This window comes from Syzygium oleosum, unplaced genomic scaffold (genome assembly GCF_021117445.2).
Source record: "Syzygium oleosum isolate NSW1041296 unplaced genomic scaffold, Sole_v2.1 Sole_v2.01, whole genome shotgun sequence".
In the NCBI taxonomy this organism is placed as follows: Eukaryota; Viridiplantae; Streptophyta; class Magnoliopsida; order Myrtales; family Myrtaceae; genus Syzygium; species Syzygium oleosum.
The window spans coordinates 7,415,241-7,442,029 of record NW_026607485.1 but is presented as its reverse complement, the minus strand read 5'-3'; the positions used below and the strand labels follow the sequence as shown (position 1 = coordinate 7,442,029).

Genomic DNA, 26,789 nt, shown 5'->3' with positions numbered 1-26,789 from the left:
TTTAGTGCCAAAAGTTCCATTTGGATCACTTAAGTTCCAAATCGGAGGAAAAATGATCACTTTGGTGCCAACGGTAAGAGATTCCGGCCAAATTAATACGTGACATTTATATTAAAGAAAAATAAGTTGACGTGGCAAATATTTTAAATCGCAGTCCACGTGGAATGGCATAAACGACGTCGTTTTCCATCCTCCACAAGAAACGACGTCGCTTAATTTTCCTACGTGGACTGCGTTTAAAAAGCGACGTCGCTGAAGAAGGGGGACTAAAATTAGGGCTCGGATCTTGAGTTCTAACGTCACTCCCTCGCTCGCCGTAGCTCCCTCGATCGCCTTCTATCGCTCGCCCACTGTTGCTCACCCGCCGTCGCTCGGCCGTCGTCGTAGCTGCGCCATTGTTTGCTGGCCCACCGTCGCTCAGCCGCCGTCGGTCGGCCGTCGTCGTAGCTACGCCATTGTTTGCTGGCCCACCGTCGCTCAGCTGCTTCACTCAGGTTTGTCATGTTCTCGCTGTAGGTCAATTGGGTGGAGAATTTAGGGTTTCGACAGGCAAATTGGGGCACGGAGGGCAAAATGAGGGCTCGGCTTGGACTGCTTTTATGGGGAGGAAAAAATGGTGGAGACCTCATTTTTGTTTAATCACTTTTGTGGGGAGGGCAAAATTGTGGGGACCGAATGTGATTGAATTGAAAAATAGGGTGTGGAGGGGAAAATGAGGGCTCAGCGCAGAGAGAAACTGGTTGGAGTGCTGGGGACAGTGGTGGGGACCCGACTTTATTTAGTTAGTTAGTGTTTCTGTGGGGATCGAATGGGGTCGAATTGAAAAATGGGTGTTGGGGACCTCACGTTGTTTAATCAATTGAATAAATCGGCTTCCTTTGTTTCTTTCGATAATTGTTTAATCAATTAAATGTAAAGTTGTTGATGATTCTGCTATGTGGTCCCAATGAATGACTTTTTATTTTTATTCTTTGGGTGCAGCATCGAAATGGAGGGGAATCATGTAGGCGTCATTGTTTGCTATGGTGGAGAGTTTGTTATTGGCGCTGACGACTGGGAATATTGTGGTGGGAACGAAGGTACTATTTACGTAAATGTTGGGAAGCCATCGTATATTGATTTTGTGAGGGATTTGGTGTATTTTTGTCAATGCAAAGTGCAAAAATTGCACTATTGTGTTCCTGGAAAGGAATTGAAGGATGGTTTGAGATTTTTTAGTGACGATAATGGTATTAAGGATATCATACCATTATCTTCACGACGATGAAGCTAAGGTCTATGTTGAATATTATAGTGATGATGAGGCTGATGAGGATGATGGAAATGATGATCATATTCAAGCGAGTAATCAGGTCGGGGATGAGTCTACGTTAGATGGAGGGCAACATGAAAGCCAAGTGAGGGAGAAGAGGGAGACAGATTTTGATAGAAATGTGGGTGAAGTCTCAGTTGAAGATGTGGTTGATGAAGACTTAGTTGGATTAGAATGGGAAGTTGCTCAATATAGTGTGTCAGAAGATGAGGCTTTGCTAATTGTCAATTTCCAAAGTGACGAAGACGATGATGAACTCCAACAGTCAAGACAAAACCAAAGGGAATTTTTCAGAAAAAAACTCCCAGCTTTAAGAGAAAGGCTTGAGTTGGACGGAGTTCCAGCTGGAGGTAATGGAAGTGAAGATACACAAAGTTGTGGCAATGAAACTGCTGGTTCGGAGAATGATAACGAAGAACCTGTTCGTCGAAGGAAAAGTAAGTACCCTTGCTATAATCCAAATGTCGATAAACCTGTTTTGTGTGTCGGCATGAAATTTGATGATGCAAAACAATTAAAAGAAGCTATTGTGGAGAGTTCTATTGTTGAACAGAGGAGCGTAGAATTCATGAGAAATACGAAGGAATTTGTGAGAGCTAAGTGCTCACAACCCAATTGTCCTTGGAAGCTGTACGGCGCTGTGAGTAGGAAGGGGTCATTCCAGATTAGGTCATTCCAGGAGGAACATACTTGTTCAATTCATTTTGATAACAAAAGGGTAACAAGTGTGTGATTGTCGAAACATTTTTTCAATACAATCAAAGCAATGCCCGAGATCAAATGCCCTCAGTTTAAGCAGTTAGTGAAGGAGCAGGTAGGAGTTAATGTGTCAAGGAATCAGTGCAAGAGAGCTAAGCAGAGGGTGATGCAAATTTTGATGGGTCGGTACAAGGAAGAATATGCGCAGGTATGGGGTTATGCCCGCGAATGCGTGGTTCAAAACCCATCTAGTAGGGTATATGCTGATGTTGTAGAGAGGCCACTGCCTGATTCTGGGCCTAGGTTTGATAGATTTTATGTTTGTTTTGATGCATGCAAACGGGGCTTTTTGGCTGGTTGTAGAAGAGTTGTAGGATTGGATGGATATTTCCTTAAGGGTTTATGCAAAGGGGAGTTGTTGGCTGCTGTGGGGAGAGATGCCAACAATCAAATGTTTCTGATAGCTTGGGCAGTTGTCAAGATTGAGAATAAGGATACTTGGTCCTGGTTCCTCAAGAATTTAATGGTTGACCTTGACATAAACGATGTGGGAGGATGGACATTCATGAGCGACCAACAGAAGGTAATACCATTGTCAATTAATTCCCTTTTAATATTAATTACTTGAGTATTTTCTGACTTATATTTGTTGATTTGAATTTTTGTAGGGACTTGTTCCTGCATTGGCTGAGTTGATGCCATATGCTGAGCATAGAATGTGCACGAGGCACATATATGCAAATTGGGCAAAGAACTACAAAGGAGATATGCTGCAGAAGTAGTTTTGGCAGATAGCGAAGAGTACCAACATGGCTGACTTCAGATTAGCCAAACAGGGGTTGTTGCAGCTGACAAAGGAAGGCTTTGATGCACTATTCCAGACAGAAGCTAAGCACTGGTGTCGGGCCTTCTTTAGCGAAGAATTTAAATGTGATATAATTGACAATAACCTCAGTGAAGCTTTCAATGGCAGAATTTTAGAGGCCAGGTGCAAGCCAATCATCAGCATGCTTGATGATATTCGCGTTATGGTCATGACCAGACTGCACATGCAAAGAGATGAGGCTACCAAGTGGAGTAGAGAATGTGGTCCTAGAATTGTAAAGAAATTGGATGCGAACGTTGCTGCTAGTAGGTTCTGCCATCCGGTTTGGAATAGAGAAAATGGATATGAGATCATTCACAATAATGATAAGTATGTGGTCAACCTAGATAGAAGAAAGTGTTCATGCCAAGCCTGGGAACTAAGTGGAATTCCTTGTCCCCATGCTATTTGTGCCATTTTGATGAAGCAAGAAAGGCCAGAGGATTACCTACATGATTGGTACAAAAAAAGCTCATACCTTAATTCGTACCAATTCATGATGCAGCCTATCCGAAGTAGCAAATTTTGGGAGCCAACAAATCGTGAAGGCCCTCTACCTTTGCCACTAAAGAAGCAAATAGGAAGGCCAAAGAAAATACGAAGAATACAGGAGGGAGAGGCATCAAGTCAGAGGATGAGTAGGACCGGGGTGAAGATGAAATGCTCCTATTGCCACAAGGAAGGGCACAATAAGAAAGGTTGTCGGTTGAAAAGGCAACGTGAACAAGAAGTTGTTGCAAGAGCTGATCGTGGGCCAGGAACAACACCTACTGAAGAGGTTGCTATTGGGCCTACTGAAGGGCCAACAAAAGGCCCTGTTCTAGGCCCAAGTGCAGGGACAAGTACAGGCAGGACAGCAACAACAACAACTGAGTCCACTATTGAACAAACGAGGAAAAAATATCCAGTAAGCTATACATTGTTGTGTTTGTCTTTTATGGGCTGAGTTTAATTTTGTTATGTGTTTCTTAGGTGAGAAGACGACCAACTGCACAAGTTTCACAAGGACAGGAAGCCCCACAGGTTACTCCCCCACGAGTTGCACAAATTGCTTCCCCACAAGTTCCTCAAAGTGATGCACCACAGCGAACAAGAGGGGTTCTTGGAAAAAGAATAAGGCAATATGGTTATGGGATTTACACAGATGAACGTACTGGAATGACTATTTTCAATGTAAGATTTGTAGGACTCATGTATTTAATTTATGATATTTCAATTCATTTGGTTAACAATATAATTATGTTCTTGTAGCTTGGAAGAAGTTCGGAGGTACTTATCTCTCAAGGTGGGCCAACTCAAGAGTCAAGGGCGCAGCCAAAGAAGAACACAAAGAAGAAGAAGAAGAAGACAGCGAGTACAGCTTCAAAACAGCCACCAACAAATAAAGTTGCACCAGTTCCATCTCAACCAACAGAACCAGTACTAGTTCCATCTCAACCGACTGATCATGGGACCAATGTTCCTACGGAGAGGTCCCTACACATGACACGTGCTACAAAAAAAAATGTTGATGCTAAGAAGAATGTGACAGAAATGCCAGTTAACGAACCTACGTGTCCAGTTCGAAAGAGTGCCCGAATTATGAATCAATTCAAAAGTGCAAAAGGAAAAGGAGCCGGGGGTGTTGTGCATATTGACTAATGGGAGGGTGCTGGACATGGTATCTTCACTGATGGGGATTGCTGCCATTGTTTTTATGTGTTCGCTTTGACATATTAGGTGGGAGGGGATCGTTGACTGATTGGGGGACTGATGTTTTTTATGGATATGTTTATTTTTGTAAAGAACCAATCAATGTCAATGGCAACAATGTTTTTGTTATTTTCTTGTCTTGCACCTTGTTATGAGGCTGATGTTGTTTTTGGAAGTGGTTGGTTGATTATTGTTGCTGGTTGAAGTTGTGGGTGCTGCATCTTCCTGCACTAGCAAATACAAGTACCGGCGTAAGAACAAGATGCACTAGCACAACACTAGTGCAATTGTGGCTGTTGGTGCATCCTGTTGCACCAACACAGCTCTCGGTGCAACTCTGGGTGCTGGTGCGTCTTCTTGCACCAACACTTGTATGAGCTGGTGTAAGAACAAGATGCATTAGCAACTCAACTGGTGCAACAACATGCACCACGACAGGTGCAAGCCAATGCAACACTTGTTCTTATTTTTAAACTCGTGCAACATGAGTGATCACTTTTTCATCGCGATTGACACTAAAATGATCACTTTCAGAAAAACTTGGCATTGAAACTATCACTATTTACAACTTATGGCACTGAAATAGTCATTCGTGAATTGTTACCACCCGTTAATTTCTTCATGGTTTGTAGTAATGGTTGCAGCAAACCATTACATCTGATGCAAAAACCAAGCAAACCAATATATACAATACAGAACCAAGCAAAAAAAATTTGAAGTGCTCACAACCAATGAATTCCAACTCCAACCTTCCATTTCCACCATAGATTGGAACAAAATCTTTTGTTCCATACAATTTGTAGCAAACCAGTAACACACTTTACTTACAAATGACCCAATACAAGTAAATATTCCACATCTTCGATTATGGTAGACATACAAACTTCTTCTCATTGCTCACTTCAAATTTGAATATACTACACAAGAGAACAACAACACAATCAATGCTCGATAAAAGTTTCTTTTAATTTTCAGCCTTGAAACTTCCCTCTTCAAATGGTCGACTAAAGATGTTAAACCCTTCATTTGAGCTTGCATTGAGTCGACATCATCTAACTCGTCCATTAATGTAGGTAGAGGTTGATGTCGTCCTTCAAGTAGCTGCAAGATCACTTCTGTGGCTCGACCGGAGAATTTGGCATCAACCCATTTGAAATATTTGCACTTTGAGCATTCTCTATACCTGCCGCATCCATGGAATCTTCTCCCGGGATTTAACTGAGTCCAAGATGTTCTTCTCAGACTCGGTAACCCACAAAAACAGTAACACTCACCATCTAATTCGCTTTTTTTAATCGAATGTGAGCCGCTGCTGAAGCTTCCGCCTTCCATCTGCAAGTGCGAGCTGATAATTGGGGATTTAAGGTTTTGATTTTCGCGGGTTAGGTATCCTGAATGTAAGCCGCTGCTGAGCTTCCGCCCACCATCGTTCAATTTGGGGATTAGGGTTCTTATTTTGGGAAGAAGAAGCTAAATAAAACGGCGCCGTGTAGGTATCGTGAATAAAACGGCGTCGTTTTATTGTTTGCACGCTGACTGTACTCTCCGGCGAGCCACGTCGGCTTCAAATACTAATAAAAAATTGCCACGTCAGATTTCCGACCAATTAGATCGGAGTTGGCACTTAAAAGATCGTTTTTCAAATTTTTTGGCACTTAAGTGATCTAAATGGAACTTTTGGCACCAAAGTAAGCTCCGTACATAACTTTTGGCACTTCTGCTGTTCTTCCCCCCTCCTTTCTCTTGTGTTTTAGATAATTCTTGAAATCTTTCTAAGACGGTGGTAACTTTTTAATGAAATCAGCCACTTGAAATGATTCGCTAATCATCATAACTTTAGCATGAATGTCGTGCATGATCACTTGAAGTTCTTGAACTTGACTTAAGACGGTTTTAGAATCTACCATCTTGAAGTCCAGAAATTTGCTGACAATGAATTTCTTCAACCCAGCATCTTCTGTTTTGTATTTCTTGTCCAAACTTTCCCATAATTCCTTAGCCGTTTTCAGCGAATTATAAACGTTGTAGAGGGAATTGTCAAGACCATTGAGGATATAGTTGCGACACAGGAAGTCAGAATGCTTTCATGCATCCACAGCAGCAACCTTTTCCTTGCTTGTCTCTCCTTCATCCAACTTAGGAGCATCCTCAATGAGGAACCTTGCTAAATTTAAAGTGGTGAGGTAGAACAACATCTTCTGTTGCCATATCTTGAAATCAGCCCCATTGAACTTTTCTGGCTTCTCTCCATGAGTCGGAACAGATGCAATAGGCATCATCGATGTTGTAGCCCTTTCTGTTACGAAGATAAAAATTATTGAAAAGGCAACTATACAAACACACAAATTGTCTTAAGAACACAACGTGAATTCGTTGGGCTCGGATCATTCATCAATATTCGGATTACTCATCTGCACTTTAAGGTTTGTCGAACAACTTTGTTTTGCACATACGAACACTTAGGAGTCAACATTTATTTCACCAGCGTATGCTTTTATGATCTGAACTGGAAATTAAACTAGACCTGATTTAAAAATTAGATGGTACCAATGTGCAATGATTAACGTTTCGATACTTTTGTAATCATGAGGTCTCAGATGGGTTAGCGTTTCTTCACGCGTGGATCTCGGAAGTCTTGATCGAGTCATCAAGCATTATAGCCACGTTCATACATGACAAAGGAGGATTTTAAATTAAGCTTGACCATTTGATTGAAGAGGATAAAGGACCGGGCGAGGGAACGCATATAGAGGGAACGGAAAAGGACGGGAGATGACTCTCCATGTATAGAGTGCAAAGGCCTAATAAGATCAGGTCTCCTAGAGATAAAATGACATAAATGATTTCTAAACTTTAACTCAATTTTATAACGCGGAATATGGTTCCTGAACTTTAATTTAATGTGCAATTTAATCCCTAAAGTTTTAATTTGTTCAATGTGATCATTAAATTTTTGTTACATATTTAATTTAGTCCACGTCTATATGAAAATGTTCAATTTTGTTCCTAATCTTGCCCTCTCCCAACCCCAACACCGGCGAGGGCTGCCCTCGCCGGCTTCCCTCCACCATGGAGAGAAGAAAAAAAAAAGGAAAAAAAACAGAAAAAGAAAAAAAAGACGAAAATGCCCTTGAGCTAAAGTATTGTGGGGTAAATGTGTCACAAATGGCATATTTTGAGATTTTTCGTGTCACAAAAAAAAGTTTAGGATAAATTTATTGCAAGTGATGTAGTTTGGGGTTTTTGGTGATATTTTCCCTAAAAAGAAAGATTAATATGTGGGACCACTTGAGATTTTTTTTTTCGCTCGCCACTCTTTGACAAGAGAAATATCGCACATCGTAGTACCTCAACCTTATGAAAGAATTAGATTAACGGGGTATCTTTAAGATGCTTACTGAGAAATTCAACGACTGAATACTTTGTTTTAAAAAATCACGGATTAAATGTCCGTCAATTCATAATGGTTGAGTTTTCCGATTTGATACTTTATAAAAAAATAATCTCTCTATCTTTCATATAAAAAGGAAAATCAAATATTTATTAATCTACTTTTTTTTAAAGGGAAGTAAATAAATAGAAGGGATAATGACACAAACAGTCCCCGAACTTTGGCCCAATGTGCAATTTGGTCCCTGAACTTTTAATTTGTTCAATGTGGTCCTTGAACTTTAGGTTAATGTTCAATGTGGTCCCTGAACTTTTATTTTGTTCAATGTGATCCCTGAACTTTAGGTTAATGTTCAATGTGGTCCCTGAACTTTTTTTTTGTTCAATGTCATCCCTGAACTTTTGGTATATATTCAATTCAGTCCCTAAACTATATGAAAATGTTCAATTCAATCCCTGGTAGTCCTTTTCATTAATTTAAGTCCAAGGACTGAATTGAACATGTATCAAAAGTTTAGGGATGACATTGAATAAATTAAAAGTTCAGGGATTGTATATTGCACATTTTGTTAAAGTTCAGGGACTATATTGAACAAATTAAAAATTTAGGGATCAAATTGCATATTGGGTAAAAGTCCAAGAACTATTTGTGTCATTTTTCCTGAATAGAAAAAAAATAGAATCTCTCCCGGTTTCGTTTCACACGCACGGTGGCCGTAACTCGAAAGGCAGCGCAGGCTACGAAGGCAGGGAAATCAAGAGTCGTTGGTTGACTAGCCAGCCGTCGCTGAGAAAAATCAACGCATGTCAGCGCCGCCACGTGGAAAGATCCCGGAGGCGGTGTCCCCACCGGATCGTTCCCCCCCTTCTATTCCCCACCTCTATATAAACCAAATCCTTTCCCTCCATTTTTCGATCCACGTTATGTTTCGTATGACCAAAATTCGGAAGGGAAGTCTGTAAGTGATAATGTAATCTTTTTATGCGGAAAATTTATGATCTAGGATCTTAGATCTTCATGATTTTCACAATAAGAGGGATGAAGACATACCTTTATCCATAGCGTTTTCTTTAAAGATAATTGTTGCAGAAAACGGAAGAAACGAAGAAATCTGATTTCTCTCCTTTAACCCACTTTTCGCTTAATGTATTTTATCGATGGAGGATAAAAAATACAACGTTCCTTTCTTGCGTTATCGTGGGTTGAGAGAGGACTAGACTCTATTTATATATACCCCTTCAAATAGTGCCTTCCATCAAAGCATATCCCACTTCATAAGAATCGCACCTCTTCGGAGGAACTTTAACTTCTTAATAGAATTACACATTTTCATCTATTTTTCATAGCCAATACGTTTTAGCACTTAAATATTTATTAAACCATACATCATGTGAGCTACATTATTCTTACATTCTCCCACTTGGCCCATATAACCTTCCTTTCATGGTTTAATAAAGACCATAATGTGCACAATAACATTATGCTAAAACCTTTCTTAAATTGCCTATCACATAATGATCACAGTTAAATAAAGTAACTAATGCGAGTCATAGCGGTTGTATACCATTAATCGACATAGTCCCTTTTATGTACTACAATTATAGCTTCATACTTAACATGATCCATAAATGAGAAGTATAGTAATGGTCCAACTATAATGTCTCTGTTAGAGACTGTCCTGTTACACATTCATCTATTTCCATCATGTAGACCAAATAGAAAACAAGAAATACCAGAAACACATAATTGAGCTCATAGTGTCAAATAAATAAACTTGATGCATTCATAATACAATCATTAATGACATTTAATAATACCCATCCTTTCAACATGTTCTTTAAATATTTTGGGCGGCAGTCCTTTTGTTAAGGGATATGCAATCATAAGATTGGTGTTAATGTGCTCAATTGACACTCTTTGTTTCTGAACTTCTTCTTTAATAGACAAGTATTTAATCTCCATATGTTTAGCACCCTTGGAGTACTTGTCGTTCTTAGAGAAGAAAATTGCTGCAGAGTTATCACAATAAATTTTTAGTGCCTAGCAATACTATCGACAATCACAAGCCATGAAATGAAGTTCCGCAGCCATATCCCATGAATAGTGGCCTCAAGCATGCCACAAACTCAGTCTCCATAGTAAATATAGCAATAACTAACTGCTTTGCCCTTTTCCATGAAATTGCACCTCCAGCCAAAAGATACAAGTAACCAAAAGTTGATTTTATTGTATCGGTACATCCGGCTAAGTCTGAATCTGAATATTCAATCACCTCAAGATGATCATATCTTTTATAAGTGAGCATGTGATTTTTCATTCATTGTAAGTATGTGAGAACTTTCTTTACAGCTTTCTAATGATCTAATCCTGGGTTACTTTGATACTTGCCCAGCATTCCGACAGCAAAACTAATGTCTGGTCTAGTGCAAGTTTGAGCATACATTAAGCTTACGACAACAGATGCATAAGGAATACTTTTCATTCGTTCTTATTCCAATTCACTTTTCGGACATTGCATAAGATTAAATTTGTCACCTTTCTAAATTGGAATTGCTCCTGCTAAACATATATCCATATTAAATTTCTCTAAAATTTTATAAATATAGGCTTTTTGAGACAACCCTCACAATCCTTGTGATCTATCACGGAATATTTCTATTCCTATCACATACGTTGCCTCTCCCATATCTTTTATTTCAAAATTTTTAGAGAGAAATTTCTTGGTTTCATGTAATAAATCAAGATCATTAGTAGCAAGCAAAGGGTCATCAACATACAGAACTAGAAAAATAAACTTGCTCTCACTGACATTCATGTATATACACCGATCAATAGTGTTTTTCTTAAATCCAAAAGAAGTTATGGTATCATTAAACTTAAGATACCATTGTCGGCAAGCTTGTTTAACTCTATATATTGATTTCTTTAACTTACACACCATGTGTTCCTTTCCTTTAACTGAAAAGCCCTCGGATTGGTCCATATAAACTTCTTCCTCTAAATTCTCATTAAGAAAGGCAGTTTTAACATCTATTTGGTGTAACTCTAAATCATAATGAGCCACCAAAGCCATAATGATTCTAAGTGAGTCTTTTTTGGAGACCGGTGAAAATGTCTCCTTATAGTCAATGCCTTCTTTCTAAGTAAAACATTTAGCAACAAGTCTGGCCTTATATCGTTCGATATTACCTTTTGAGTCGCGCTTGGTCTTAAAAACCCATTTACACCCGACCTTTTTGCATCCTTTAGGCAATTCAACGAGATTCCAAACTTGATTTTGATTTATAGATTTTAACTCTTCTTCCATGGCATTGAACCATTTAGTAGAATCATCACATTCCATGGCTTCTGAAAATGAACCTGGATCATTACTAATTCCTAAGTCAATTTCTGACTCTTGTAGATAAACCATGTAGTCATTAGAAATAGTCGACCTCCATTCTTTTTGAGATCTTCTTAATGCTATTTCTTGTGGCTCAACTACCATAGGTTCAATATTGATATTTTCATTATGGAGTGTTTGATCATTAATTTGTTGTTCTTGATTATTGTTGGGTTGAACTATAAAATCAGGAACAACTTTAGAAGTTTTGGGTAGAGAAACTTCCACCCTAACTTCTTGAATGCAAACCTCACGCATTCTTTCACTCCCACTAATGTCAATATTTTCAATGAACCTAACATTTCTAGATTCAACAATTCTTGTACTATGATTAGGACAGCAAAATCTATACCCTTTGGATTTCTCTGCATAACCAATGAAGTAACCACTGATTGTTCTTAAATCAAATTTCTTTTCATGTGGATTGTAAATTCTCACTTTTGCTGGACAACCCCAAACATGCAAGTGTCATAAACTAGGTTTCCTTTCCATCCACAGTTCAAAGGGAGTCTTTGGAACTGCCTTACTAGGAACCCTGTTTAATAAATACATAGAAGTCTTTAAAGCATACATCTACAATGATAAGGGTAGAGATGAATAACTCATCATATTCCTACCCATTTCCATTAAAGTACGATTACGCCTTTCTGCTACACCATTTTGTTGTGGTGTACCTGGCATTGTGTATTGAGCACAAATACCATGTCTTTCAAGGAATTTAGCAAATGGGCCCAGACATTGTCCCGATTCATCATACTTTCCATAATATTCTCCACCTCTATCCGACCGTATTATTTTCATCTTTTTATCTAATTTCCTTTCAACCTCTTTAATATACACCTCAAGTACATTTACTGATTGAGATTTATCATGCAATAGATAAATATAACCATAACGTGAAAAATCATCAATAAAGGTGATAAAATAACTTTCTTTACCAAAAGATGGAACATCAAAAAGACCACATATATCAGTGTGTATAATTTCAAGAAGCTCTGTGCTTCTTGTGGCACCTTTCTTAGTGTGTTTTGTTTGTTTACCCTTAATACAATCAATGCATACTCCAAGATCAGTAAAATCCAAATTTGGAAGAATTTCATTCTTTACTAATCTTTGCATTCTTTCTTTGGATATGTGACCCAAAAGTTTATGCCACAAGTAAGCAGAATTCTCATCCACTAAATTGCGTTTAGTGCCAACATTATGATGCAAGGTCATTAAGGTCTCAGCAAAAGCATTATCAAGTTTAAACTTGTAGAGACCATCACATAAAATTTCAGTTCCAATAAGATTATTATTCTTATATAAACTGAAAGATCCACAACCAAACTTAAAAGAGAATCCCGCTACATCAAGTTTTGGCAAAGAAACTAAATTGCGGGAAAAAGTAGGTACATAAAGGGTTCAAAACAAATCCAAATAATGCCCAGTATCTAAGATCAAACGATAAGTGCCAATGCTTTCAACTGGAGCTTTGTTTCTATTCCCCGTGAACACATAATTCTCATTTGGCTTTATGGTTTGGATCGAAAGAAATCCCTGCATCGTATTTGAAACATGAGTAGTGGAACCAGAATCAATCCACCAAGTATTATGAGGAACTTCAGTAAAGTTTGATTCAAAACATGCTAAAGCACAAGCTTACCTTTCTTTTCGAATCAAGCTTTACACTTCAGACAATCTTTTTTCATGTGTCCAATTTTATTACAAAAGTGACACTTAGGATGCGCATGAATACCATTCTGTGCCCGGGAACTATTTCTAAACAGAAATGATTTTTTTTAATTCTGTGCCCAGAAACAATTTCTGAGTATTTGAAGGCGTTTGATAAACTATCCAAAATTTCTATTCCTAGAATAGAAAAGAATAGAAATGCGTTTGGTAACTACACAAAATTTCTATTCCCAAATAATATTTTAATAATTTTTTGAATTGTTTAATTTTTTTTTTCTTTCTACCCATTTTCTTCTTTGGCCATGGCCGGTCGCCGGCGGCCGGCGACCCACCACAGCCCAGGGCCGGCGAGGGCATCACGGCCCTCGCTGGCCGCCGGCGGAGGCGAGGGTCGCCCTCCGGTGAGGGCGAGGGCGGACCCTCGCCGTTGCGACCCACGGCGAGGTCGGCCGCCATGGATCGCGACGGCGAGGCTCGGCCTCGCTAGATCCGGGCGAGGCCGAGCCTCGCCGTCTCGGGCGAGGCCGACCTCGCCGTCGCGACCGACAACGAGGCTCGACCTCTCCCGATCCGGGCGAGGCCGCCTCGCCCGAGCGGCGGGTCCAGCCCTCGCCCTCGCCGGCGAGGGCGACCCTTGCCTCCGCCGGCGGTCGGTGAGGGCCGTGACGCCCTCGCCGGCCCTGGGCTGTGGCCGGCCCAGCCCAGGGAAGAACAACACAAAAATAAGAAAAGAAAAAAAAGAAAAAGAAGAAAAAAACTGATTCTCAAAATTGTGCCAAGAAACAAGAAGCAACTTTTTTTTACTTCTTGTTTCTCTTCCAAAACTGTTTCTCGGCACAAATTTTTGCAAAAATGTGCCCGGGAACAAAAAGTTTACCAAACGCATTTCTGTTCCCAAACTATTTTTGGGAACAAAAGAACAGAAATTTTCACTGTTTGGCACGTTGCCAAACGGGCCCTTAATAAGATTGTGTTCCTTCTTATGGATTTGAGAAGCCTTAAAAGAGTCATTTAGGTTGTGTAAACCTTTCTTCATGCTCCTTTCACCTTTCCTCTTGGAATTCTTCTCAGCTTCTTGATGACTTAAGAGATGAACAAAATGAGCCTTTTGATTCTTTATCCTTGTTTCCTCTTGAACAAGCATACTGGCCAATTCATTTACATTTCACTTGTCCTTTATAGTGTTGTAATTCATTTGAAATGGCCCATATTATTCATGAGGCAAGGAATTAAGTATGAACTGTACTAAAAAATACTCATCGACGTTCATTCCCAAAGTCCTTAATTTTGCCGCTAAGTTTGTCATCTCTAGTACATGTTCATGCATGGTACGTGACCATCATATTTCATGGTGGTCAAAGTACTCATCAATGTACCAGTTAGTGACTTATCAGCAGTTTGAGAACACTCTTCCACAAATTTCATAAATACCTTAGCATTGTCAGTTTTGGAAAGAGTTGTTTTTAAGTTGTTTGCTACTGTCATTCGCATAAACATTAAGCTTAATCTGTTCGATCTTTCCCAAGCTTTATGGAAAGACTTTTCATTATCGCTGCTCTCATCAGTAATAGCAGCTGGTTTCTCAATTTGAAGTGCTAAATCAAGATCCAAGACACCTAGGTGAAATTGGACTTGTTCACTCCAATCAGGGAAATTCATTCTATTGAATAAAGGAACAAACAAAGCATGCGAATGAAAAGAAATAGGTACAGATACTATAAATATACAAGAATATACTCATACATTAATGCTTTGAGAATATCACAATATCATATTCAAATGAAACATTACATGTAAATCATAGTTCTTCTTTGGGTGATTCTATAATATACAAACATACAATAAACCACAATGATGCTAATAACTTTTATTTGGTAATTATAAATACACCCCATTAAAATTTATTTGATATCTTTGGATATACAAACAAATTTATCAAGACATATTAATTACCAACTATTATGTTCATGAATTATAAGAAATTGATTTACCTTTGGGTCAATCCCTAAGTCTTTATAATAAATAAACTTCAATATACCCATGATACCAATAAGGATATGTAATATATCAATTCCAATCGTAGCATCAATTAATCATGGGTAATTGAAAGAAACATTATACAATTTCAAAAATTCAAGACATTATGGTTCGGCCACTTTGGTGACTAGCAAACCACTCATAATTGAATTCTTGAAATTGTAAAACACTATAATTGTTTCTTTCACAAACATTTACCAAATTGCATGCTGAGGGTCAAACCGTAAATTAATGCATAAAGGCAAAACTGTAAAATCAGAATCGATAGGGGGCAGAACCGTAAATTCAGCAGCTAGTGGCAAAATGGTAAATAATTCGATCAATGGCAAAATAGTAAATAAAATGGTCAAGGGCAGAACAGTAAAATCATGCGGAGAAGGGTAGAACCATAAATAACCGGCGGAGACGACAGCAGGAGCGTGCGGTGCACGCACCTAAACTGTTGTGTGGGCATGTGCGTCACGCGCTTGGCGCGTGGATCCACGCACCTGCAACCGCAGCCCGCGCGTGACTTCCACGCGCCTTCTTCATCACGTTCATTCGCCATTTTTTTTTGTTCCATCGAGCCTTCTGTCATCGGGGTCCCTTCCAACAGCCCATCTCCGACCAAATCAATGAGTGGGTTTTGGAGACCACGCCGGCGCCATCATGTAGGTCCAAGATTCGACGAAATGAATCGGAATCATTTCAACCACTTTGGCAAAAAACAAAAAGACCAACATCGTTTGGCGAATCCAAACCCAAAAACCATAATCGAAAAATCATGAGATTCTAAACCTCGCTCTGATACCAACGGTAAGTGATGACGTAATCCTTTTATGCGGAAAATTTATAATCTAGAATCTTAGATCATCATGATTTTCACAATAAGAGGGATGAAGACATACTTTTATCCATAGCATTTCCCTTGAAGATAATTGTTGCAGAAAACGGAAAAAACGAAGAAATCTGATTTCTCTCCCTTAACCTACTTTTCGTTTAATGTATTTTATCAATGGAGGATAAAAAATACAACGTTCTTTTCTTGCGTTATCGTGGGTGGAGAGAGGACTGGACTCTATTTATATATATTCCTTCAAGTGGTGCTTTCCATCAAATCATATCCCACTTCATCAAAATCGTACCTCTTCGGAGGAACTTTAATTTCTCAATAGAATTATACATTTTCATCTATTTTTCATAACCAATACGTTTTAGTATTTAAATATTTATTAAACTATTAATTCACAACATAGTGTGGGCCGCATTATTCTTACAAAGTCTCCTCCTCCTCCTCCTCCTTCCTTACTTCTTTATCTTCTTCACTGCATCGTCGAGCTTCAGCTCCCACGCGATCGGAGTCTCGCCATGGCCAGGGAAGGGCTCACCCCGATCGTGGTCATCTCGTGCATCATGGCCGCCACGGGGGGCCTCATGTTCGGCTACGACATCGGCGTTTCCTGTAAGGACGGACCGTCGTTGCTCATTCCTTCCTCACGGTCGCAGTGTCTTCCTGTTTCTGCGTTGCTGTTGTTGTGGTTCGGATTCAAATGATGCGCGTCCTCTGTGAGCACGGGGCTGAGAATCTCTGTTTTCTGAACTAGCTGCGACGCCTTCGGGCTTCAAATTCCAGTTCAGATGCGTCTCCTTCGTCTTTTGTGGAATATAGATTAGTGTATGTGTTTGATTCGGAGGAGATTGAACCTCAATAGTCCGAAGGACCGAGAGTATTTTGCGGACTGTGATGAGTCTAGTGATGAGAAAGAGAGAGAGAGAGAGAGAGAGAGAGAGAGAGAGAGAGAGAGAGAGAGAGAGAATATTTTTCATTTCATAGAAAAATATATTCTCTGCATGACAACGTAAAATACACGTTTGAATAAAGAAAAAGAAAAGATTTCTTCTTCCAGCCAAACTGCTTCTCTCCTGGCCGAACGGAAAATACTTTGCGTTTGTTGAATTGACAAATTAGTCGTAATTAGTTGAGTGATTTATTGGCGCATGAGCTTTGACTAAAGGGGATAGTTTGCAGGATCTGTTGTAATCTGCCTTTCGGTTCTATGATTGTTTGCGCAAGCTTCAATTTTGCTTTGGGCTGGTATGGGGACTGAGTCATCCCATGAAGTTGATGTGGAAAAAAACTATTTGTATACCTTGAACAGAAATTATGCTAAAGCATCAAAAGGAGAGGAGTTTTGATAAAAGCTCTTAAAACCGTTTGCATTTTTCCATGGCATTTGCGATTTTGCGGACCACTTTGAAGAAAAGAAAGGGCCTTCAAACGAAATATGCAGTTGATATACTTGTCATGAGCAATTTGTTGATGAGCACTACCAGACCCGGACCCTAGAGATGATTGCATATAGACAATGAGAACAGAGAAGGAGCAATACGTTTTGTGATATAACACTTATTTATTTCGAAATTAACAACTCGGGTTGAGTTAGGCATACCTAAGAATAGTTATTCTTAGTCCATGGACTCCAGACATAGACTAAACTAAAATTCTTAATTTTTTCTCTGTCCTTCTCCCGCTTGACCTCCATCAACAATAGTGGCGATAAATCGTTGCTATATGTTTCTTAGTAAATGGATGCTTCTTTATGTGGACGGGGCAATATGTGATTACACGAAAACAATTCACCTATAGTGCGGTGAAATCTGATTACACTTGTCAACGGAATTGACTCAGATTGCTTCGTCATTAATTTTTGAACAGTGGGTGTAACATCAATGCCAGATTTCTCGAAAAAGTTTTTCCCAGTTGTTTACCGGAAGTCTACCGAACCTGGGATCAACAGCAATTACTGCAAATACGATAATCAAGGCATTCAACTGTTCACATCATCAGCGTATCTTGCTGGGCTAATAGCAACTTTCGTTGCATCATACACCACCAGGAGGCTTGGCAGGAAGTTAACCATGCTCGTCGCTGGGTTTTTCTTCATTGTTGGGGTTGTGCTTAAAGCTGCAGCTGAAGACCTTGCCATGCTCATCGCTGGAAGGATATCACTAGGTTGTGGCGTTGGTTTTGCTAACCAGGTTAGTTCATGTTTATTGTTCTCCGAGTTTTGCGCGTGTTGTTTTGGACATTGTTTTTCCCTTAAATGGAGAGTTGTTCTGTGAAATCTGTGTAAGTTGTAAGAGAGATCAAGTGAAAATTTTAATGAGGTAAGCAGTAGACCAAAATAGGATGAAGCATCTAACTTTTCTTCTTGAACTTGAGACAGAAATAAATGTGAACCAGATGAGATCTTGTCCAAGATAACATGATTTTTAGGAAGCTTTCATTTCATATACGTTGAAGTCCTACTTCTTATATTTGTGGCTATTATCCTTGTTCAAACTAGTCTAATGGAATATGATAAGATGGAGATTGTCTGCTTGGAATTATCCGGGAAAGGTCTTCACTGCCCGATTTCTTTGTATCTTCCTCCTCACTTTTCCAATAGGCTTGCTTTTGAAAGTTCCTCTCTATCCGAAATAGATGATCTAAGTCTTTTTTAAATTTATTTGGACTCTGAAGTCAAACTTGCAATTGTCATTTAGAAGACTTTGTAGGCTGTAGCTTTTGTGGTCAAATTCAACATTTGGGGAGATGTCATCCAATATGGATTACTGGGTACTTGATCTGTATTTGTGCACCTCATTAAAATTTTGATTCACAATTGAAGATGCCGGGTTAGCAATTTGTTCAGAGTCATCTTGCATGTTGATGTTGGTTAAATATGAAAGTATGAAAAGAATGCCAAGGTATTGCACATTGCATCAGGTGGCAACTGACAAAGCTTTTTCTCTCATATTTAATCTTTAGTCATATGTCCAAGCCACCCGGAAAAAAAAAACAGAAGTCATATGTTACTCATTGGTCATGTCATCTGTTTTAGAATTGACTTAAAAATTCAAGTAACTTTAGTTAAGTGACATTTAGTGGTTTTAATTACTATAATAATTTTATTTCGATGGCTAATGAGCATGTTGTGGTGTCTTGTTGAATGCATATGCAGGCAGTACCACTTTTCCTTTCAGAAATAGCACCAACAAGAATACGTGGAGGACTCAATATACTCTTCCAGCTTAACGTTACCATAGGCATCCTTTTTGCGAGTCTTGTCAACTACCGCACGGCAAAGTAAGTTCACTGCTTTGATTGTCTCGTTGTCTTTTTCTGTAGTTTCATTTCGATCAAGTTTTGTTAATCCAGCAACCTTTTAGTGGTAAATAAAGGTCAATCCATGTTTATCATGCGAAGGAACATTTAGATATTGGAACACCAACAATTGGAGTCAATGATAAGCATTTTGAAAGGATTGTAAGTACAGGACTACAAAAAACAGAAAGAAGCATGCGCCCTAAAAGAGGCACAGCTGTACTACTATTTCTAGATGCTACAATGAGTTGAAAGAATGAAGATGCTTCCTGAAATTGGAGCCGTAATCATAATTTCACTGGAAAAGATTATCTTAACTATTTCATGAAACAAATAAATGACAATGCATGCCTGGTTCTGCCGAATTGCCTTTGATAAATTCACTTGGCTCATGAACTGCCTTACATAACAAATAGCAAATATCAGTGTCTATATGACCAAAGTATGCTCTTTCTTCTACTTCTTTAGCTGATGCAACTTAACTGCTGCCTTTGCAATAATAGGATCGAAGCAGGGTGGGGTTGGAGGCTATCGTTGGGATTGGCCGGCATTCCTGCAGGTCTCCTAACTGTGGGAGCTATTTTCGTGGTAGACACTCCTAACAGTCTCATTGAGCGGGGTCGCATTGAAGAAGGAAAAGCTGTGCTCAGAAGGATAAGGGGAACTGACAACATTGAACCGGAGTTCCAGGAGCTTCTCGAGGCAAGTCGCGTTGCTAAAGAAGTGAAGCATCCTTTCAGAAATCTCCTGAAGAGGAAGAATCGGCCTCAGTTGGTCATTGCAGTGGCCATGCAGGTCAGTGTTGTTTCTGGCATCGATCATCATATCTCACCCTTCATTTCTCATCTCGTGAAACCTTTCTTGTTTGGTATGTCCGTCTACCAGAGTGTTCTTCTTGTGAGCAGAAAATGCCAGATTATATTTGTCAACTTTGAGTCGTCGATCTATTGAATAATCAGCCTCAGCAGCTTCAAATGCAGAGACAATCTTTCTAAAGGAAACAACAACGCCACTTAATAGACAAACCATATATGCATAGTCTATAGGTTTGTTATATGGTTTGTTATATCATATTCAATCACAAAAATGTAGTGATTGGGGTAGAATGTATCATAGAATAGATTTAAAAGACCATTTGAAACTGCACAATAGTAGGGTCAGGTTACTGTTGCGCATGGTATTGAGTTTTCTCTTCTCTAGGAAAGTAAGGTAACTGTTTTCTTCTGGCCCCAAAAGAAAATGTTACATTTGGCCTTCGGATTAAATCAACCAAACGTGCTATAAGTATTGAACTTTTGAGTGTGCTTGGCTAGTCAGATGAAGTTCAGTGGTGTCACTATTTGTCCTGATGACTGTTTTTGCGCTTCTTGATTTTAGCTCCAAGTTTATTGGTTTTAATTAGACTCACATTCGTCAGTTATATGTATGTGAAAACAGGTCTTCCAGCAATTTACTGGTATCATTGCCATCATGTTTTATGCGCCAGTTCTCTTTGACACCGTTGGATTCGGCAGTGATGCATCTCTTTACTCCGCTGTCATCATTGGGGCTGTCAATGTTCTCTCCACCTTGGTATCCATTTACACGGTCGATAAGATCAGCCGCCGTGTTCTTTTACTGGAGGCCGGGGTCCAAATGTTCCTTTCCCAAGTTATAATAGCAATTATACTTGGCTTGAAGGTCAAGGACCACTCAGAGGACCTCAGCCATGGCTACTCGACCTTTGTGGTCATTATGGTGTGCACGTTCGTCTCTAGCTTCGCGTGGTCTTGGGGACCTCTTGGATGGTTGATCCCCAGCGAGACGTTTCCGCTAGAGACTCGCTCGGCCGGCCAGAGTGTGACCGTCTGCACCAACTTTCTCTTCACCTTCGTGATCGGCCAGGCATTCCTCTCCATGCTGTGCCACTTCAAGTACGGCATCTTCTTGTTCTTCTCTGGTTGGGTCCTTATCATGTCCATCTTCACTCTGTTTCTTATCCCCGAGACCAAGAACGTCCCGATCGAAGAGATGACCGAGAGGGTGTGGAAGCAGCATTGGTATTGGAAACGGTACATCGAGGACAACGACCATGATGCCGAAGCCGCCGTTTCGAACAAGGTGGGGCCTGCCAATGGCAATGGGTTTGATCCCGCATCGCAGTTGTAATCGATTCGAGATGAATGTCTTTCAGGATTCAGATATATAGGAATTTCATACCTTAGAAAAATATTGGGTACAGAATATACACTAGAACACAGAGAACAACTACTATTCAACAGACCGAGAGTTATTTCGATACTGTCATTATAGGTAGAGAACTGATTAAGCCAGATATATAGTCTTCGCGTGTGATTTGTGGCGCGCGCCGCCATGTAAATTGATATCGCAGGATATTGCCTTTGGAGAGAATAGTGTTTTTTTGAAGTCTTTTGGCTTATCTTTTCATTTGACGGAAAATTTACATATGCGAAATACAGTTGGAGTAACACCGAGGTAAGATTTGGCGTGTTAAGAAGTTTGCGTAGAGAGCAAGACTTCGGAATCTCTCTCGCTTTCTCCATACACCAAGCAACAAAAATAGAGAACTAGTTGCCGTCTGATCCTCTGATTCATTCTAATGTCTACTATTGTATTAAGTAATGGAGAACTTACGACTCTTAGGGGATCCCAAGCCTGTTTTTTTTTTTAATCTCCCAAAACGTCCTTAATAGTTCTCTGTGATCTCTCGATGTATGTTAGCATGAAAAGGTCACATTTTTTCTATCCAACATCAACCTTCCAAAAAAGATTTTCGAGTCTTGAAATGTTTGCATCTCGCCACATATTACTACAAATCTCCTTTGTAATCTATGTGCTTTTGTCAATTTGTTTTCATGACTTTTAACGATAAGAAGATTATGTAACGAATTGGGTTTTGCTTAATCCATCAAAATGTCAAATATCATGAGCTTTCTTCCATAGTCTTCTGTAGTCCCGTGACGAAAACGTTTGATCGATCCCACCAAAAGACCTCCGGAAAGCAGCCTTTCCTTGTAAGACTCTCAACCGAGCTGCACTACCTACGAGCGGCGAACCTCCCCCCTAAGGCAAAAAGCCAAAATCGCAACAAACGTCTGGTTTATGATACGTTTATTTCACCAACGTATGCTTTATGATCTGAACTGGAAATTAAACTAGACCTGATTTAAAAATTAGATGGTACCAATGCGCAATGATTAACGTTTCGATACTTTTGTGATCATGAGATCTCAGATGGGTTAGTGTTTCTTCACGCGTGGATCTCGGAAGTCTTTGATCGAGTCATCAAGCATTATAGCCACGTTCGTACATGACAAAGGAGGATTTTAAATTAAGCATGGCGATTTGATTGAGGACAAGGGACCGGGCGGCGAGGGAGCGCACATAGAGGGAACGGAAAAGGACGGGAGATGACTCTCCATGTACAGAGTGCAAAGGCCTAGTGAGACCAGGTCTCCCAGAGAGAAAATGACATAAATGATTTTTAAACTTTAACTCAATTTTACAATACGGAATATGGTTCCTGAACTTTAGCTCAATGTGCAATGTAGTTCCTGAAGTTTTAATTTGTTCAATGTGATCCTTAAATTTTTGGTACATGTTTAATTTAGTTCATGGACTATATGAAAATGTTCAATTTTGTCCATAATCTTGAATTAATGGAAGGAGAACATTGAACATTTTCAGATAGTTCAGGGACTACATTGAACATGTACTAAAAGTTTAGGGACTACATCGAACAAATTTAAAGTTCAGGGACCATATTGAATAAATTAAAAGTTGAGGGTTCATATTGCGTATTGGGCTAAAGTTCAATGACCAATTATGTTATTATCCTCCTAGGAACCACCAGCTGACCACCTTACATATGCTAAGGGTGTCCTTGATACTTGCTATCGGAATTGGTTCAAAACGAATGAGTCATCTACCAATCTCACGAACTGCTAATCACGAGGAACTTCGAGATGATTTTGGAGCATGACAACGCCGTTTGTCCAAATCAATCAGTGCGTTCAAGTTCACGAGAAGATAGGTAATATGTGGTGATTGACTTGCGTGGACGAGGACGAGGACGATTTCAAAAGAACTTAAGACTGTTGAAATTATGAAAAACTAGTCCATTTGTTGAGCTATTGAGACATATTTGACGGGTAATAATGCATGGTAGACTTAGATGCTAGAGAACGAAATACTAAAGATTCCGATTATTAATGGACGAACAAAACTCATGCACAATCAGAATCGAATGCGGAAACGTGAAAAATTTTATACTGATCTCTATCCATTGATGAAGTTCGATTGAAAACCACATTCGCAGACTCTTGAATGATCGGTGAATGGGTCTTTCTAACCAATTACCCTCTCAACGTCGATGGTGTGTTATATTTGAGGGGTTTGGCTTAGACCTATTCATATTTCCATTCGCTCCCCTTCATATAACTTCTTCTATCAAGGCAGTTATCATGACATTGGTCTATTACCATGCAACTTAATGTGGTTAATGGGCAGTTATCGCGTAACTTAATGCAAATAATAAAACGTCAGCAACGTGGGGGACAATGAATTGAAGGTGGGATCACATTATCGGTACGGTAATACTAGACATATGTGATTTTTGCTATCGAGCTCAGCAGCTGTTCATTTTTATCGCGTCACGCTTTCCTTTTTTCATCGATCCATACGAAAATGATTTTAGAGACCAGACCAAAGTGACAATTGGTGGCTCTGTTTCTTGGACGGACAGAAAGAGGATCGAGGTGGGGTGCGTGCCACTCAAGCATTTCGTCAGACGTGAGGTCGCTCCAACCCCACTGTCCAAGACCCCCCGACTTATGAGTCTCTGCTGTCCATTAACGCGCACAGCACTGCCTTTTCTCTCTCTGCTCTGCTTTGCTCTCTCTCTCTCTCTCTTTCTGAGAGCCGCAATTCAGTTCTCTCCCGCACAAACTTCCAACCTCCACACGTCCAAATCCCAGGTCGCTTAGCCTGATTATCATCTTTCCAGAAAGAAAAGAACCCTCGTCTCTTTCTCGGTCAGTCCTTCTCTGTCTCTCCCGGTTTCTTTAAATATACTGCCCGAGTTCTCTCCTCGAATCGTAAGAAAGACGGTCTGGTTTGTAAGTTGGTCTTCGAGAGACAGAGATGGGTGTGTTGATGTTGATGATGATGGCGGCGGCGGCGATGGCGAAGCTGTGCGATGCAGCAGTGTACAAGGTTGGAGACACGGCGGGTTGGACCACCATTGGCAACGTCGACTACAAGCAGTGGTCTGCCATCAAGACCTTCCAGCTTGGCGATACCGTCAGTGAGTTCACTTCCATTTCCTTCCAATTTCGTTATTGAAAGGAACAAGTCAATTTCTTTTTCTGGGTTTCCGGTTAATTTACAAGATAAATAAAGGCTTTTGATTCATATAGGCTTCTGGGTTCTATCAGAACTGTGAAAATATCAGATCTTTGTCTGGCAAATGCAGCTCTTCCTCGTGCCAGTCCTATACACCTTAGATTTTCCGAGCAAGCTCTGTCCCTTTTGGTTTGCTTTTTTCTGTGTCTGTGGGTACACGTTGATGTTCAAGACTGACAAATGGCCAACAGTCCTTGAATTCAGCAAAAAAACTCTCTGGATCTTTCAGAGCACTTCATGACCAAATTGTCTCCTTTCTCGTCAACCCAGGGTATCAAATCTCACGCAGAATTTCATCACTCTCTCTCCGAATTGACAGTTTTTTGCAAAATCTTTAACTGCCTTTTGCCTTTTTAACTGAGAAGAATAAAAGAACACAGACAGGGGGAGCAGATGTTTCGCGAGGTGTTGGACGATTGCGACAAGTTGACCATTAAGTGGGATCCATTGCTCCGCGTACGTACCAGACACCGCATCATTAGCTCCACTCGCACTGACGCACGCCTTTGATCGTTCCGACATTATTCTAGCTTTTGCCCGGAACAAAAGCAATCGTCCCACGACGCCATTCTAACATCATGCCATTGGCTAAGTGTTTGCATACTTTAAGCGGCAATAACGAAAGCTTGTTTACTATGAGCAAACACAGATGTCGCGAATCATCGTATGGTCCTTGCGCTACTTCTCATAAAGGCTAAAAAGTTGATTTTGAGTGAGATTGGACAGCTAGCTCCACAAGTACAGTCCTTACTCTATTTCTTGTAAAATCTTAAGAAGGCAAGAATAATTGTCGGATCAAATTCGATGTGTTCCAACTGCTACTGCAAGTTTAAAAGTACCGAACTCATTTCTGTAAAAAATGTTAAATTAAAAATTCGATGGTGTCGTGACAAAAGGATGGATGAAATTTGAGGAGGTGCATCCCATAGGTTTTTCATGCTAAGTTTGGGGCATTAGGTGCAATTCCCTCATAGTTGAAGGGCTGAATTGCAATTTCTCCTAGATATGAAGGAAACTGAACCTAACTGTCATTATAAACTGAAATATGTGGTTCGATTTGATTCAGATTACTGATTTTCAAATTTCTGAACTAGAAGAATTGAATGATGCTATGGATACTTGGATTGATTTATAAGAATGAGATATTCTATAACTCATGTTATGGTGCGAAAATTCCTAACATTGTGGGTTTCTCTTGTGCACCAGTTTTTCAATACAATGCCCAATTTCATAACGTGATGCACGTGACGCACGCCGAGTTCCGGGCCTGCAATACCACATCTCCCAAGGCGACCTACACGACCGGCAATGACTCGATCACCCTCACCAACCGCGGCCACCACTACTTCTTCTGCGGTGTCCCGGGTCATTGCCAAGCCGGCCAGAAGGTCGACATCAACGTGCTTCGCAACCCCGTGAGTGCACAGACCCCTTCGCCGTTGGCTGTCCCTGTTTCAGGCAACCAGGAGCCTTCTCCAAATGGCGGCCATCTGCCTCGCACTTCGAAGGCCTCCTTTGCGATGCTCGGATTGCTTTCGGTAGTTCTTGTGGTTTGCTGTTAATGTTGTTCTTGCTTCTGAGTCACCTTGTGTTTTGGTATATACATTGAGCTCGAGCAGTCAAACTGAATCCGGCTAGAAACTTCCAGATTATACACAAATCCACTGTATACTTTTTGTTTTGTTCTGATTGATTTCCTCTGTATTACACATCTCTTTTGTTTATTTCTGTTGTGCACTTTTAAGAACATGTCCTCTCAATCTTAGATCCAAATGATCTTCTCTGTTATATTGACAAAATAAGTTCCCTAACAAGAAGAGAATTGATGACTTAAGGGAGTTAATTTCAGTCGAGTATCATCTGATAGAGAGTAAACGTGAGGAAGAGAAATTGAGACACAAGGTTTTTTTCTGATTTATCCTTAAACTAGGGCTACGTTCAACTGAGGATTTCATTATATTTAGCGCCTCTCACCTCTCTGTTACATCCCTCAATTACAAGAAAAATAGATTGTATATACTCAGTAGATATTCATGGGCCCAAGTTCAAATCACCAATAAAATACAGGTCCAAATTATAAAAGCCCTATGGCGTCACGGGACACCCTCGCCGGGATGGCCCCCAAGACCCCGCTTGCTCAATGAGGAGTGGGACCCCGTGCTTTCCTGTCGATATGGTGTATGAACCACACCCCAACATATTATAAAC

The 26,789-nt window shown here is 40.0% G+C and overlaps 2 protein-coding genes across 2 annotated transcripts; both read left to right on the top strand.

The window, feature by feature from the left end:
• The first annotated feature begins 16,353 nt into the window (after positions 1 to 16,353).
• Positions 16,354 to 21,569, top strand: LOC115685043 (sugar transport protein 13-like). Its single transcript, XM_030610033.2, has 5 exons — positions 16,354 to 16,493; positions 17,748 to 18,070; positions 19,036 to 19,160; positions 19,682 to 19,973; positions 20,616 to 21,569. The coding sequence occupies exons 1-5, from the start codon at positions 16,400 to 16,402 to the stop codon at positions 21,324 to 21,326; spliced, it is 1,545 nt and encodes a 514-aa protein (XP_030465893.1). The 5' UTR covers positions 16,354 to 16,399; the 3' UTR covers positions 21,327 to 21,569.
• A 2,472-nt stretch (positions 21,570 to 24,041) lies between these two features.
• On the top strand, positions 24,042 to 26,305 carry LOC115685045 (mavicyanin). Its single transcript, XM_030610035.2, has 2 exons — positions 24,042 to 24,483; positions 25,788 to 26,305. Exons 1-2 carry the CDS (start codon positions 24,321 to 24,323, stop codon positions 26,141 to 26,143), a joined length of 519 nt encoding a protein of 172 aa, XP_030465895.1. The 5' UTR covers positions 24,042 to 24,320; the 3' UTR covers positions 26,144 to 26,305.
• Positions 26,306 to 26,789: the final 484 nt, after the last annotated feature.